We start from the raw sequence: 12,416 nt of genomic DNA, 5'->3' as shown, positions 1-12,416 counted from the left end.
GTAAACAAAATATTGCTCTGAAGTGGGTAAACTGAAATTCATTTCCACATGCAGAGCAATTCCTGAAGGATCTTTCCCATCTCCTCGTGGTTCATTTGCATCCAAGCTCTCATGCAACCCATCAGAAAAGAGTTACGGAAAAATTGCACATAGAACATGACAGTGAGTTACGAGGAAAAATTATTAAGATGAAGTTTATTTTACTTAAATATTTTTAAGCAAGTTTGTTGATTTCTCCTGTGCCTAGAAATGTATAACACTTGTCTATTTTTTGTCTTTCAGCTGGGGAACTCAAAATGTGAAAATTACTCACCAAAGAAAGTTTGGCATTAAAGATTGAAAAACCAGACAAGCCAACCCTGCAGTCCTGAGGTCCTGAAGCCCAGCAGGACCCAGCCCAACATGACAAGGAAGATGTTCTGCACTTGCTGAGCTTTTGAAGGACCTGTAAATATCAGGTGAGGCAAAAACCATACCCCCATTAGACTCTGAACTCAAGCTCTTTGCACTTGCTTTCTGGTGTCATGGACAGCATTTCCCATTAACACCAGTTTGCATTCAGAGACGTTGAGCTGAGGATAGGGGAATGTGGAATGGATAAAACAGTAGTGGCTTTGCACGATTTCATTTGTGTTTCTCAAACTTTCAGCAATTTCTGAAAATGATGTGTGTATTTCTGGATCCACTTCACTGACACATTTCACTGAAATGTCAGTGAAGTTGGTGGTTGGGGGTTACCTGGTTGCATGTTATTTGCATTATTTTTCAGAAAGTCCCTGAGGCAGCCAAGCACCTGCTTCCCCTGGGCAAGAAGCTAAGTCCAATAAAGACGAAATGCTGTATTAAAACTGACTGGGCTCATGGACCATATAACATCATTTGCCAATTGCTGGGCTGGAATTTGAACATAAAGGTGGCACCAAGCTGTGATCCAAGGACAGATGAGTGTAGTGAAGGGGCAGGATGGGGCAGCCCTGAGGGCAATGCTGATGGGCCAGCTCACAGCTCTGTGTGGGTGTCACCACTGCACCTATCCTTGTGCTGTCTCACTAAATGAGGAAAGCTGTTCTAAAACAAGGAGAAAACTCAAAAGTTAAAGGCTGTCCCCTGTTCTGGATGCTAGTTTATTCCTTTGTAAGATGAGCACAAATGCTCTGCATCCATCCTTGAAAAGATGGCTTGAAGGAGGGTTGAGGATTAGAGCAGAAGGTTAGCATAGGAATCCCTCACATTGCCCAGGACAGCAGCTTAGGAGTGGGTTTGGGGTTTTTTATTCCCTTCCTGCTGGATGTTGTGGGTTGCTGTGTAATTATGGCCAGTACCTCCAGAGCCATGACCATGCCAAACAAAGGCAGGTGTGAGTTTGCCTGGTAATACCTGTACTTATCCCTTTAGGCATTTGTCAGCCACTGGGCTATGAATGTCAGGTGAGGGGAGCTATGACACAAACCAAGTTTTGCAGCCATCCTGTTTCTGAAGGTGCAACGTTGTTTGGCAACAAGTCCCTTTCATTGCTCCTATGTCCTCATTTCTTTCTTATTCCTATATTCTGCTGTACTTCCACCCTGTGTGGTATTGGAAAAGCCTAGAGAGAGCAAGCCAAGCCAGCAGCACAGCCTGAAGTGCCTGGGAGGGAAAAAAACCCCACAGCCAGGGGTCAGTCCAAGAGAAAACCATGGATACAGGGTGGTGACCTTCACCAGCATCACAGCATGGCCCCACTGCCACAGCAACTCCCACCAGCCCAGACAGCACACGAGGGGAACGTGCCATTCCTCTTTGTCTGATGAAAAGCAAAGCCACTTATTCAGGGTTTGAGGAGGTGGGAAAATGCTGATTTTCAGCAGGTCATAAGTAATTTTAGCAGCTCTGCCAGCACCTCTGGTTATCTGGGTGAGGCAATGCATTATCAGCACATCATGGTCTGGGGTGCGTGGGCTGCCAGTGGGGCTTGCAGAGGGCTAAGCTGGCACATCCCCAGGAGAAGTTGCCTTCTAATGATCGGGGATTTGCATGCCGCGTTTTCAGAGGGCTCTGAGATTTCAGTCCTTTGAAGAGCGCTTTGCAGTGATCTGGTTTTGACTAAATTCTTGTCTTAAAAATAAGTCCATTCTCCCACCTCCCACACTGCCTGGGAGCAGGAGTCACCGCCTGGCCACGCACGGGTGGTTTGAGCTCATCTTGTTGCAAGTTGCTGCAGAAACTGCTGAGGATTTTAGAGTTGTTTTAGGACTGAGAGCTGAATGGCAGAATGCAACAGTCAACCAAATCCATTCTGCTGTTGCTATCAATTTTGTTGCTCGTTTCTGAGAAGCATCAACAGTCTATCCTATATCCCAATTAACTGCAGCTTCTGCAGTTCATTCTCAGATGCAGCAGTCATGAGTCTCCCCTTTTACACAGAAAAAGCAGCAGTAATGAACCAAGTAGCAAAACCACATGAGCTGCAAGTTAGTAGCAGACATTGCTCTGCTACCAACTACTATTAAACTACTGCCATTCAAGTAAAACTACGGTGCAGCAGTCAGGATTTTTTTACTATTATCATCACATTATGCTCTGGAATTCAATTTTCTGTATATTTTTCAGGCTCTGCATGAATCCTGGACCTCTGTGAATAGATGGAATTGAAATTGAAGGATACCATCCAAATAGGTAAACACGTCAGAAACATTATCTGGGTCACATTTGGGCAACAGGGCTAGCTCTGTTTTAAGTGCAAATGGGTTACTGATGATTTAGATGAACTTCCTGAGGAGTGTTTGAAATTCCTGGCTCTCGTTCCATTTCCCATCTGCTAGAAGGTCTTTGATGAGCCCACAAAGAGACATTGGACTCTGGTTGGACTTCTTATGATTGACCAGTTTGTATTTTTTTGCATTTGTATTACTTTGATTCCCAAGGAGAAAAAGAGCTTGCAAGGGATTGTGTGTCAAGCTGCTGGGGCAGGGATGTTTTGTGGACTCTCCATCCACGTGCTGTCATCAGCTTGTTCCAACGCTGCCAGTTCTTTATGTCTGCTAAAATTATTATAGGTAGTCAAATTTTGCCCTCGTTTAGGCCAGATCTAACAGTAATTAAGTAATTTGTTCTGTCAGAGGGAACTTCAGGCTAGCCTGGGTTACAGATGCTAACAATTTTATGCCTTCTCCTAAAGTGTCCCATGTTTTGTGTGTAAATAGATGGTGTATTCTTCTCTTTCATGCCCTTCTTCACCTGTTAAAAATATCTTTTCAAGAGCTTGTAACTTACCAAAATATACTGCCCAGTAGGGTTGAATTCAAATTGAATATTTTTCATTTTTTAAAGCAGAAGAGAGCTATGGCAGGAGGGCAGGAGGACCAGGGTTTTGGAAAGGAATTTTTTCAGGAATGGAACCAAGAGTCCTGTTGACAGAGCCTGAAGTGGTTATTCTTCACACATAGAAGTAACAGGAGCTTGTGTGTCTTTGCAATGCCTCTCAAGAGATCCCACTTGCAGGAGAAGGAGAAGGTTCCCAGAAGTGCAGCACAGCTCCAGGGAGACTCAACAGCTGGACATGAGGTTCAGGGGGCAAAGCTGCTCTTCCAGCATGGAAGAAATGACAAAGCGGGGAATGTTCTCTATTCACTATCTCCTGCTCCATCATTTTGCAGTAGTGCCTTGTCTTTCTAACTCAGCATCTTGCCTCTGGACACCTCCTGAGACATGCCACAGTCTGAATATGCTGAGCAGTACTTGTGCCCAAGAGCTGTCTCCCAAGCCACAGCCTGCTGCAGAGCTGATAGCCCTGGCAAGGGTGAGAGGAAGGCTCAGATGTGATGATGCTGTTCTACCAACAGGTAAGCACATGGCTTACATACAAAACCACAGTAAATGTTTGCTGACACCTCACCCCCAAGCTAATAGCTTCTGCCTCTGGTGGGAATGTCCGCATTTTCTTTCACTGAGTGCCTTTTGACATATTAAAGGCATGGCAGGAACTGAGATCCCAGGGGATCCATTGGTCTTATTTCTGTGGATGCTTGTACCCTGGGTCTATTTGAAGAAGGATGATTCATTCAACAGCTTGAGCTTATGGGTCTGTGTGTCACTTCCCATTGTAAGAAGAAGGGTCTTGTTTGCTATCATGGACTCGTTGGGGCTAATTTTGGGATAGATCTAGCATGGAAAAAATGCTTTACGCAGCAAGACAGCAGCTGATTCAGTTTCTTCCATGCTGGATGCTTATGCTTGGAGTCTCCAAGGCAGGAAGTTTTATCAAGCAACATCAAACAGATGTTCCTCATTGTGTTCCAGCTGCATTGACTGGCAACCTGCTCAGTCAAACACTCGAGATGGACACAGGCGTTCATTCTGCATGGACAGCAGTTTGTGAAACAATCCACCTGGAAACAGCAAAGCATCTTTAAAAAGAAATATCTGTACCAGTGTTGATTGTAAATGCACCAGAAGCACTTGTAGTCATGGCACTCACAAGAACCATTTCCAGGAAGGGGCCTGAATTACTGATTTTGCAGGAAAAGTGAAGAAATTTTTCTCTGGATTTTCACACCTGATGGTCATGGTATCAATCCACATTGGCAACCCCATCTTTCTGATAGGGTGCACGGTGAGCTATGGCACTGCAGGATACAGCTAAGCATTCTGGTTTGGGATGGCTGAAGGGAAAAGGGATCAGTATCAAAATCCCAGGGTTTTTCATTGTTGATCTAAGGAAAAGGCCTCTCTTAGTGGCCAGGAACTTCAACAGATGTTTCTGGGCTTTCCAGATGCAAAGATCTAAGTGTGTCGTTCCCAGAGGGAACATCACAGGGATGTTGCAGGAACTGAAGAGATTAGGAGAGATTTGGATAGTGGGGCAATATCAGACATCAGTGGGTATCAGCTCAGGTGATTGCTTCAGGGCTCTGCCCTGCCTGGACCCCAAAGCAGGGCAATAAACCAGCCCTGTTTGCTGGCTGCCATGGCTGTGCTGGTTCCCATTGCTGGCACAAGCACATCGGTGCTGCTTTGTGTGCAGGATATGCATTAGGGGGTGTGTGATGCTCCTGGAGGCCTGGGCTCTCCAGCTCCCAGGCATGGCCAGAGCTCTTGCCATTGTGTGCTGCATTGGCAGGACAGCAGCTCTTTGCAGGCTGAGTGAAAGAAGTCTGCAATTTCCTCCAGAAACTTTCACATCTCACCAGCACTGAGTCTGGAGCTGTGGTGGAAGCTGCTGGGGACAGCTTTCTTTGGACATCAACTTATCCAGAAAGATTGGAGTTTTGGGTCCAGTGGGGAGTAACTAACATGGAGCTAAAGGGAACATCCCCATCCACAGTGTGAGAAGGTGAGAGGTATTCCCACAGGCAGAATGTGTCCAATATGATGCTGCTTCAACTACTTTGAGAGTTATGGCCCACTCTGAGAGAGGCACAGGTGGAACTGGAGCACAGGACCTTGCAAAGTGACACTCTGCAGCTGCCACTGCTGGAACCACACCTCAGCTCCCACTAGAGCTGCAACTGCAATCAGCCCCCCTCAACTACAGCATGCTCAAGCTGATTGCTTCAAATCACTCAGCTCAAATAGTGATAGAGTCCTTAAAATAAAGTCTTGAATTCAAATAATCCTGTGCAGTCCAGGGTAGCACTTGGGTTTAGGCATGTCCCTGGGCTGCTAGAGCCCACATGGGCCATAGCCCTCCATCCAGCATAGCCTGGCAGCTGTGGTCACAGCTGGACACATTAGTGACCCACATACCATGATGAATTTGCTGTAGTATAAATCAGCTGCAATTTGTTCCTGGCTTATCAATGGGAAGGAAAACACTGCAGTGCAACAGTTCCATGAAAGGTTAAGTCTTGGAGTCTCATAATTGGTAGGAGCATGGGCTGCAGAGGGGATTGCACGATAAGCAGGCTCTCCCACTTCTCTTAAAATGTTGACAGTTACCAGAAGCTGGCAGAAGTTTCAACCTTACATGGGATGTAACAATCAGATGAACCAACTGAAGAAGAAGAAATATGACTCTGATGGACACTACAGATCATTTCCAGGGGCAGGATCACAAGAGTCGACTGAACTCAGGGATGTGCATGCAAGCAGGGCCAAGACAGCTTTCAGCCACTCCTTCACTTCCCCCTGAAGATCCCTAAGGAAATGTTATCCCACAGTTGGGGTCCAGCATGGACATAATGTAGGTTTGATAGGGCAGGCAGCCATCAGTGGTGTTATCTCCCTTCTGCATGGAGGCCCCTTCCAGTGTGAGGCTTTCACTTGGCACACAGCACTGAACTCGGGATGAGAAAAGAGCAGAGTGTGTGGGAGCTGCTGATTTTGTCTCCTTGGTGGGGCTGTTTTTTTTAATAAAAGGATCAGATGTTGCGCTTCCTTGAAAACATGACAGTCTATGGGAGAGTTCATTAGTTTATGGCAAGTTGCAACACTGTGGAGCCTGGCTGAAAGCAAATGTTATTGCAAAGAGTTATCACTAAAGGGAGAGGAAAACAATGTCCTGAGGAAATAAACTCGACAGAGCAAATCACAGAGCAATATAAAGCTGTGGAGTACAGGCAGTAGAGCGGAATTCTTTCTCAGAATAAAGGGCCCCAGTCACCTGTTTTTAATGCCAATGTTTGCTTTCTGCATATTCAGTGAATACGTGGGATACATCTGTCCAGAACTCTGTCTCTAATGGGAGAAACAAGTATCACAATTGCAGCTGGCTGAACTTATTTACTACTAGTACACAAAAATGTCTTTGTGACCTTCATTAAATTGTGATAACACCAGTAAAATACCAGAAAACATCAGTTTTGTGTTGGTTGTTTGGGGTTTTTTGGTTAGAAAATTATGTGTTTTAATTTCAGGTTGTACGGAATATTTTAAAAAGTATTTTTTTCCACATATTAAAATACAGAGTGAAGCTTTACTGATGGTCAGCCTTATTGATGACTAGCCTGTCTCAAGTCTGACCAAAGCTGGAGGTGCAAGGGGAGAGGAAATACTGGTGTTCATTCATCTCACATAGCTGTACACTGCCACTCTTCTTAACCTTCAGTTAATCTAATTCACACAAAGGACTGAAACTGTAGCATCAGATTTGGAGATGTGTAAAGGTGAATAGAAAATAAGCCATCAATTTCCTTGCCGAGTCTCATGGCACTTGCAACATTGCAGAGCGCTCTGGTTCTGCATAGTCAGGGGTTTTCTTGTGTTTTCCATTTTTATTTCCTAACTGGAGAATTTGTACAGCTCTGCTCTTATTTAGCCTCATGGTAGGATGCATAAATTTCTCCTTCAGGCAGTGGGATGCTGTGCCTGCTCCCAACCCAGCTACCTACACTGAGCCAATGTGGGGCTCTGGTAGTCCCTTGGAGCTTTTTGAGGGTGGTAATTTCTTCCTTGGTGTTTTGGCTGTCTTAAATCAATGTGAGAGCAAAACATGGTGTGGCTTGACACAGATTGTCATAACCAGTCCTGCAGCCCTGTGTCCTGGGATGGCAGTGCCCACTTCCACATGCTGCTTAGCCAGGGAGGAGTGGTTTGCTCTGCTGCTCTGGCTGGTCCTTGGACCCACAAAGTTCCTTTCTGGAAATTCCTGTGAAATGGAGGGTGAGTCTTCCTTTGTCCTTCCTTCCCTTGTCCTCTCACCAGCTCAGGTTTGACCCAGTGCTCCTAAATTTTGCATGCATTGGCGTTGGGGTGCAATCACAATAGATTCCCTGCCTGAGGAGTGGGCTGGCATTTTGGTGGCACTATAACCTCTGGTTTTAGCTCTGGTGACCTCAGAAATAAGAGGCCAACTTCTTGAACAAACTGCCTGAGGAGCCTGGGATAGGTCAGAGATTTCTTGAGCAGATCAAAAGCCAGAGATGCTTTTCTGACAGCCCTGGAGCTCCCTGTCCTGATTTATGAATTCTATACGCTCTATATATTTAGCTGAAGAGGCTCACTGGGGGAACAGTTTTTGCAAGCAGGAAACAGAATGTGACTTCAGAAAGCCACCATCTACCAGGAGATAGCCCCTCAAAAGCACTCTCTGTAGAGCCATCAACCATGGCAAAGGGAGCCCAGGAGACTTGGCAAAAAATGTCAGGATATTTTAGCGGACCAACATTTTTAATAGGGGACCAAGTTACGGGGAAGCAGACAAATCCCAGGAACTGGGAGCTCTGGACTTGCGGTAGCAGACCTGCAACCTCCCCTCATTTCAAAAATCTTCTTTCTCTTTCTTTGGAACCTCACCAGAGCCCGCGGGGTATAGGTTGCTCTCCCTCTCGGTGAGTGCTATGTGCCTTGGCAGGTTTGGAGTTTCATATCCTCTTTTGGAGGTTGGATTCACAAAGACTCTGCCAGGCTCCTGGGACTGTTCACTGCCCTGAGAGCTGTTGTCACAGCAGTGACACAGCTCACGTTCTTGAGGCTGTCTTCACAGGGTTGTGGTGCTTTGCTGTCCCCTCTGTGAGATGTGACTGAGCTCAGCCCCATGCCTGTTTGTCTGGATGTGAACCCTGCTCCTTACTGATGGAGCACAAGGGATAATTTCCCAACATTCATAGGAAACAGGGCAGGAAACCTCCTAATTCCTACTTTTAAGGCTAGAGTGTTTTCATGTGCACAATACAGTAATCCTGATATCGAGTCTGTAGTTTCTATACAGGTTATAGAGTTCCAAGCAGGTAGTCTTGCAGTCTTGAAGGCTTTGAGCAACAAATATCCACCACATCCCAAGCCGAGTAACTACCTGCTGGAACAACTTTAGTGTGTTGTGCTCTAACACAAAAGTGCCCCATTTTAGCTTCCAGTGTGTACATCTTGTTTTATCTCTGTTCCGTAGAAGAGGGAACCCTCTGCCAGAAAGCTGTAGATGCCAGGTCACCTCCCAGCTCCCTCCTGGCCAACCTAAATACATTGAAAGCCTCCAGCTCCCCCCTGTAAGACAGATTTCCAGTTCTGAATGATCCTTGTACTGTTTTTCCCACTCCAGGTAAGTAAAGGACTGCACCAGCTCTTTGTCCTGGAAGGATTCTCTGCTCACCTCTGTGAGATTTTGTGTTAGCAATGGTGAAATTACAGCCCTGTCTTCACCTTCTGCTGAGAAAGCCAGGTGAAAATGCTGCCCTCCAGCAAGCACTGCCACTGAGTAGAAGTTTTAAAAGGGGTATTTTGAAGCCTTGGTAGGGCTGGCCATGGAGAATTAGGGAAATCCAGTAGCCGAATTTCAGTGTTCTCTCAGACTGGAGCGCTTTTATCCACTGCACATGAGCTGAAATGATCAGATGTGCTGTGTGATGGCCATTCAATCATGTTGGAGATTAAAGGCACAGATGGACAGCATGGAGCACAGGCTGGGGTCTCTGCTGCCCTGGGGTAAAGTCTTAGGGACAGCAGCAAGGTCCTTACAAATGCTCAGCTGGAGTTACTTGGGGATAACAGAGACACATGGCAAGTGTGACAAGTCCTAAACCTCTGTGCTAAGAGGAGCGACTTTGCTGCTGTCACCAAGCCAGCACTGTCACTTTTTAAAGAGAGGCTGGGTGAGTGGTACTATTTGTTGCTTGAAAAACAGCTGAATGTGCATATTCAATTGGGGAATTTGGGGAACTAGCTCTTCCCTTCTCTTTTAATGCCAATGTGAAGTAGGCTCCTTGGGTACTTTCACTTTCTCAGAATGACTGTAGGGTCAATCTTAACACTAAATGCAAAGGAAGTGGAGGTAGTCCCAGAAAACATCTATCACTGGTGAGCTGAATCACAGAGAGCAAGCCCTGGCTTATTTTTTTTACCCTGTGCAGAGGCAAATTTTGTCATCATATCACTCACATAACCTTTCAGATGAACTTAGTAATGGTGATATGTTTTGGTTTGGCTTCTTTCAGATTAAAACCTTGCCTTTCAGAAAAAGGAAACCATAAGTTAAATAACTCCAAAATTAGGTATTTCTGAAGAATAATTAGTGGTCTTCTTTCTTACCAAAAACAACCCAAGACTGTGCTTTAAATAATAACTTGTAGTAATTCCTACTGCAAATGTGATTAAGTTAGCAGGATGTTATCAGTATAGAATCCTACATCACAAACCACACTTTAGGGTATTATCTACAAAAAATGATTACTATAGATGTCCGTAACTTTTTGAAAAATCAACCAGATTCTATGTCCTAAATCTCCCCATCTGGTTCTCTCAGCTTCAACAGTTGCACCCGTGGTTTTGTTTGCCTAAACACAAATTACTGACTGATCATTCTTTTATTCCCTGGTCTTGTAGATAGGGGGACCCATGTAAAATGAATGCAGATACAGATCCCTGCCCCCAGTGATTTCATTTGGATTCAAAAATACTGGAGTTATAATCCTCTTCCTTCATCACTTTGAGCAAAAAGTGATTTTAGTTGCATTGAAATTTGTATAGCAAGGGCACCAGGTCTGCGTTTGTAAGAATTCACTTTAAAAAGTAGTGTCTATGCAAATATATAAATATATGCTTTGTAGAGATATATGCCTGTATACACATGCATAGGCTCTGTATATACAGAAAGACACACACACATACTTAGGAGATGTGTATATAACACTCACTTATATACAAATCCATTCCCTGTTATGAAACAATCATCAAGATATAAACAAGAAAAAGTTAAACCATGGATGGGCACATTTTCAAGTGCTGCTGGAGGGTTTTATCTACAGTATTGAAGAAGTGCTATCAAAACTGAAACAGGGCACTTATTACAAAGAAATCTTTACGTAACTGCTGGAAAGGTTTGCCGAATAACCAGATGTTGTTGCAAAGACACTTCTCCTCCCCCTCTCCCCACTTCTTTCCTTCTTTAATAGTTCGATTAATTCTGCGCATAAACCAGGGCTGATAAAAGTTCTAAGCTGCAAACTTCCCCACATCTGGACACTGTCGAAGCCAGATCGTTCAGCGGTGCACTTCAGTTGCTTTTAATCTCCCTCAATAAAATAAAAACTTCCAACAAGTAATGCTGACCTATATATATTTTTACACTGTAAACACTGACATCTGCGAGCTGCTCCAAGCGAGCACACAGCACTTTCCACCAAGAAATCACTTGCCCCTCGCCATAAGAGAAATACGCAGCTCATGCCGTCGTAGCAGAGTATTCAGCTAAACCCTCTGCTCTTTCCAATCCTCTGGCTAATCGCTGTCAGGGGAGAAATCAAAGATTAGCTGTTTTGCTGGAGGAAGGAAAAATAAACGACCTTTCTGAGTACGTTGCTTAACATTGCCTGACCAGAAACATTTTTCTACTCACACAAGGAGAGCAGCAGTAAGGAAAGCAGAGGCGTTCTCCTCCAGCACCCCATCTCTGGACCCCACTGGCAGCCAGCAGCCCAGGTTCACGGCGTTGCCCAGCTCATCCTCCCTCGGTGGAGCCAGTCTCCTGCGTCGCTGCTGTCAAGCCCGGAGCCCCTCTTTGCGAGGCTCCCGGCTCCGGCTTGCCGGGAAGGCGGATCCAGCCCTAAAGCCCAGCTGTGCGTGGGGTCCGCCCAGGAACTGCAGTTTATGAACAAACTAAGCCTGACTCTCCTCTCGAAATATATACAAATATGAGAGGGGGGAGCTGGGGGGAAGAAGTCAGGCTCTGAGGAAAAGGGTTTGATTTTTTTTTTTTTTTTTCCCGATGTCAATGCGGAGCTGCTCCTGGCTCCGTACAGCCCAAGGATCTTTGAAGGGGACCTAAAGCCTGCTGCATGCATCTAATCAAAAAGGCATGGGTACTCCGGCATGAGGCTTTTATCCGAATAAAGCACGAAAGGTAATGCCTCAATAAGCTGAGCTGCCATTAGTTCACTATTTTCCCCCTCTATTTTAGAAATTATCTTTTAAATCAGCTTCAACAGGCTATATTTATAATAGGGATAATTAAAAGTTTTAGGGCAACTTTTTCAGAAAGACCACATTAATGTGAGCTTAGCCTAAAATAGGTGCTTGCGAACCATTAAAGCAGCAGGATTTAAACATATATGTTTTCCTGAATCAGGGCCTAAAATAATAACACAGAGCATTTAAATATCAGCTTTCTCCCCAAGATCTCGAACTGCTCTGCAAAAACTTGTAAGAAATATTATCCCACTTACAAAAGGGAAACTGTGAAACGTCGAAGAATTCTATGTTTCAGAATTCTTGGTTGTTAACACAATCAATCAGTGGCAAAAGGAGGAGTAAAATCCTCAAACTCTTGCCCTATGATCTACCCCAATCCTTCAGATCAATGCATTTGAGTGTGGCGGAGAAAGAGATGTTGTTATTAAGGCTTCTTGAAAAAAAAATAAAAATTATAGTTACTGAAAATACATTGACTAATTTTAATGCATACACCATATTCTAATTCAGTGAGTCTCCAGCTTTTTATTTACCCATTTTACAATTAATTTTTTGGTTCATTAATCAGTTTGAGGTGGATATGTGTGTACCTATGTATG

General features: G+C 44.7%; 1 protein-coding gene across 1 annotated transcript in view; it reads right to left on the bottom strand.

Annotated features, from left to right (window-relative positions):
• The window catches only part of LOC106850468 (TGF-beta receptor type-2-like), a 31,551-nt gene extending 19,995 nt beyond the window's left edge, over positions 1-11,556 (bottom strand). The window contains exon 1 of the mRNA XM_014871802.2: positions 11,246-11,556. Within this exon, the coding sequence (XP_014727288.2) occupies positions 11,246-11,297 (52 nt within the window). The 5' untranslated portion in view covers positions 11,298-11,556. The remainder of the gene's footprint in view (positions 1-11,245) is intronic.
• Between the last annotated feature and the right edge of the window lie 860 nt (positions 11,557-12,416).

This window comes from Sturnus vulgaris, chromosome 7 (assembly GCF_052056855.1).
Source record: "Sturnus vulgaris isolate bStuVul1 chromosome 7, bStuVul1.hap1, whole genome shotgun sequence".
In the NCBI taxonomy this organism is placed as follows: domain Eukaryota; kingdom Metazoa; phylum Chordata; class Aves; order Passeriformes; family Sturnidae; genus Sturnus; species Sturnus vulgaris.
This window is presented reverse-complemented; position numbering and strand designations above follow the sequence as displayed.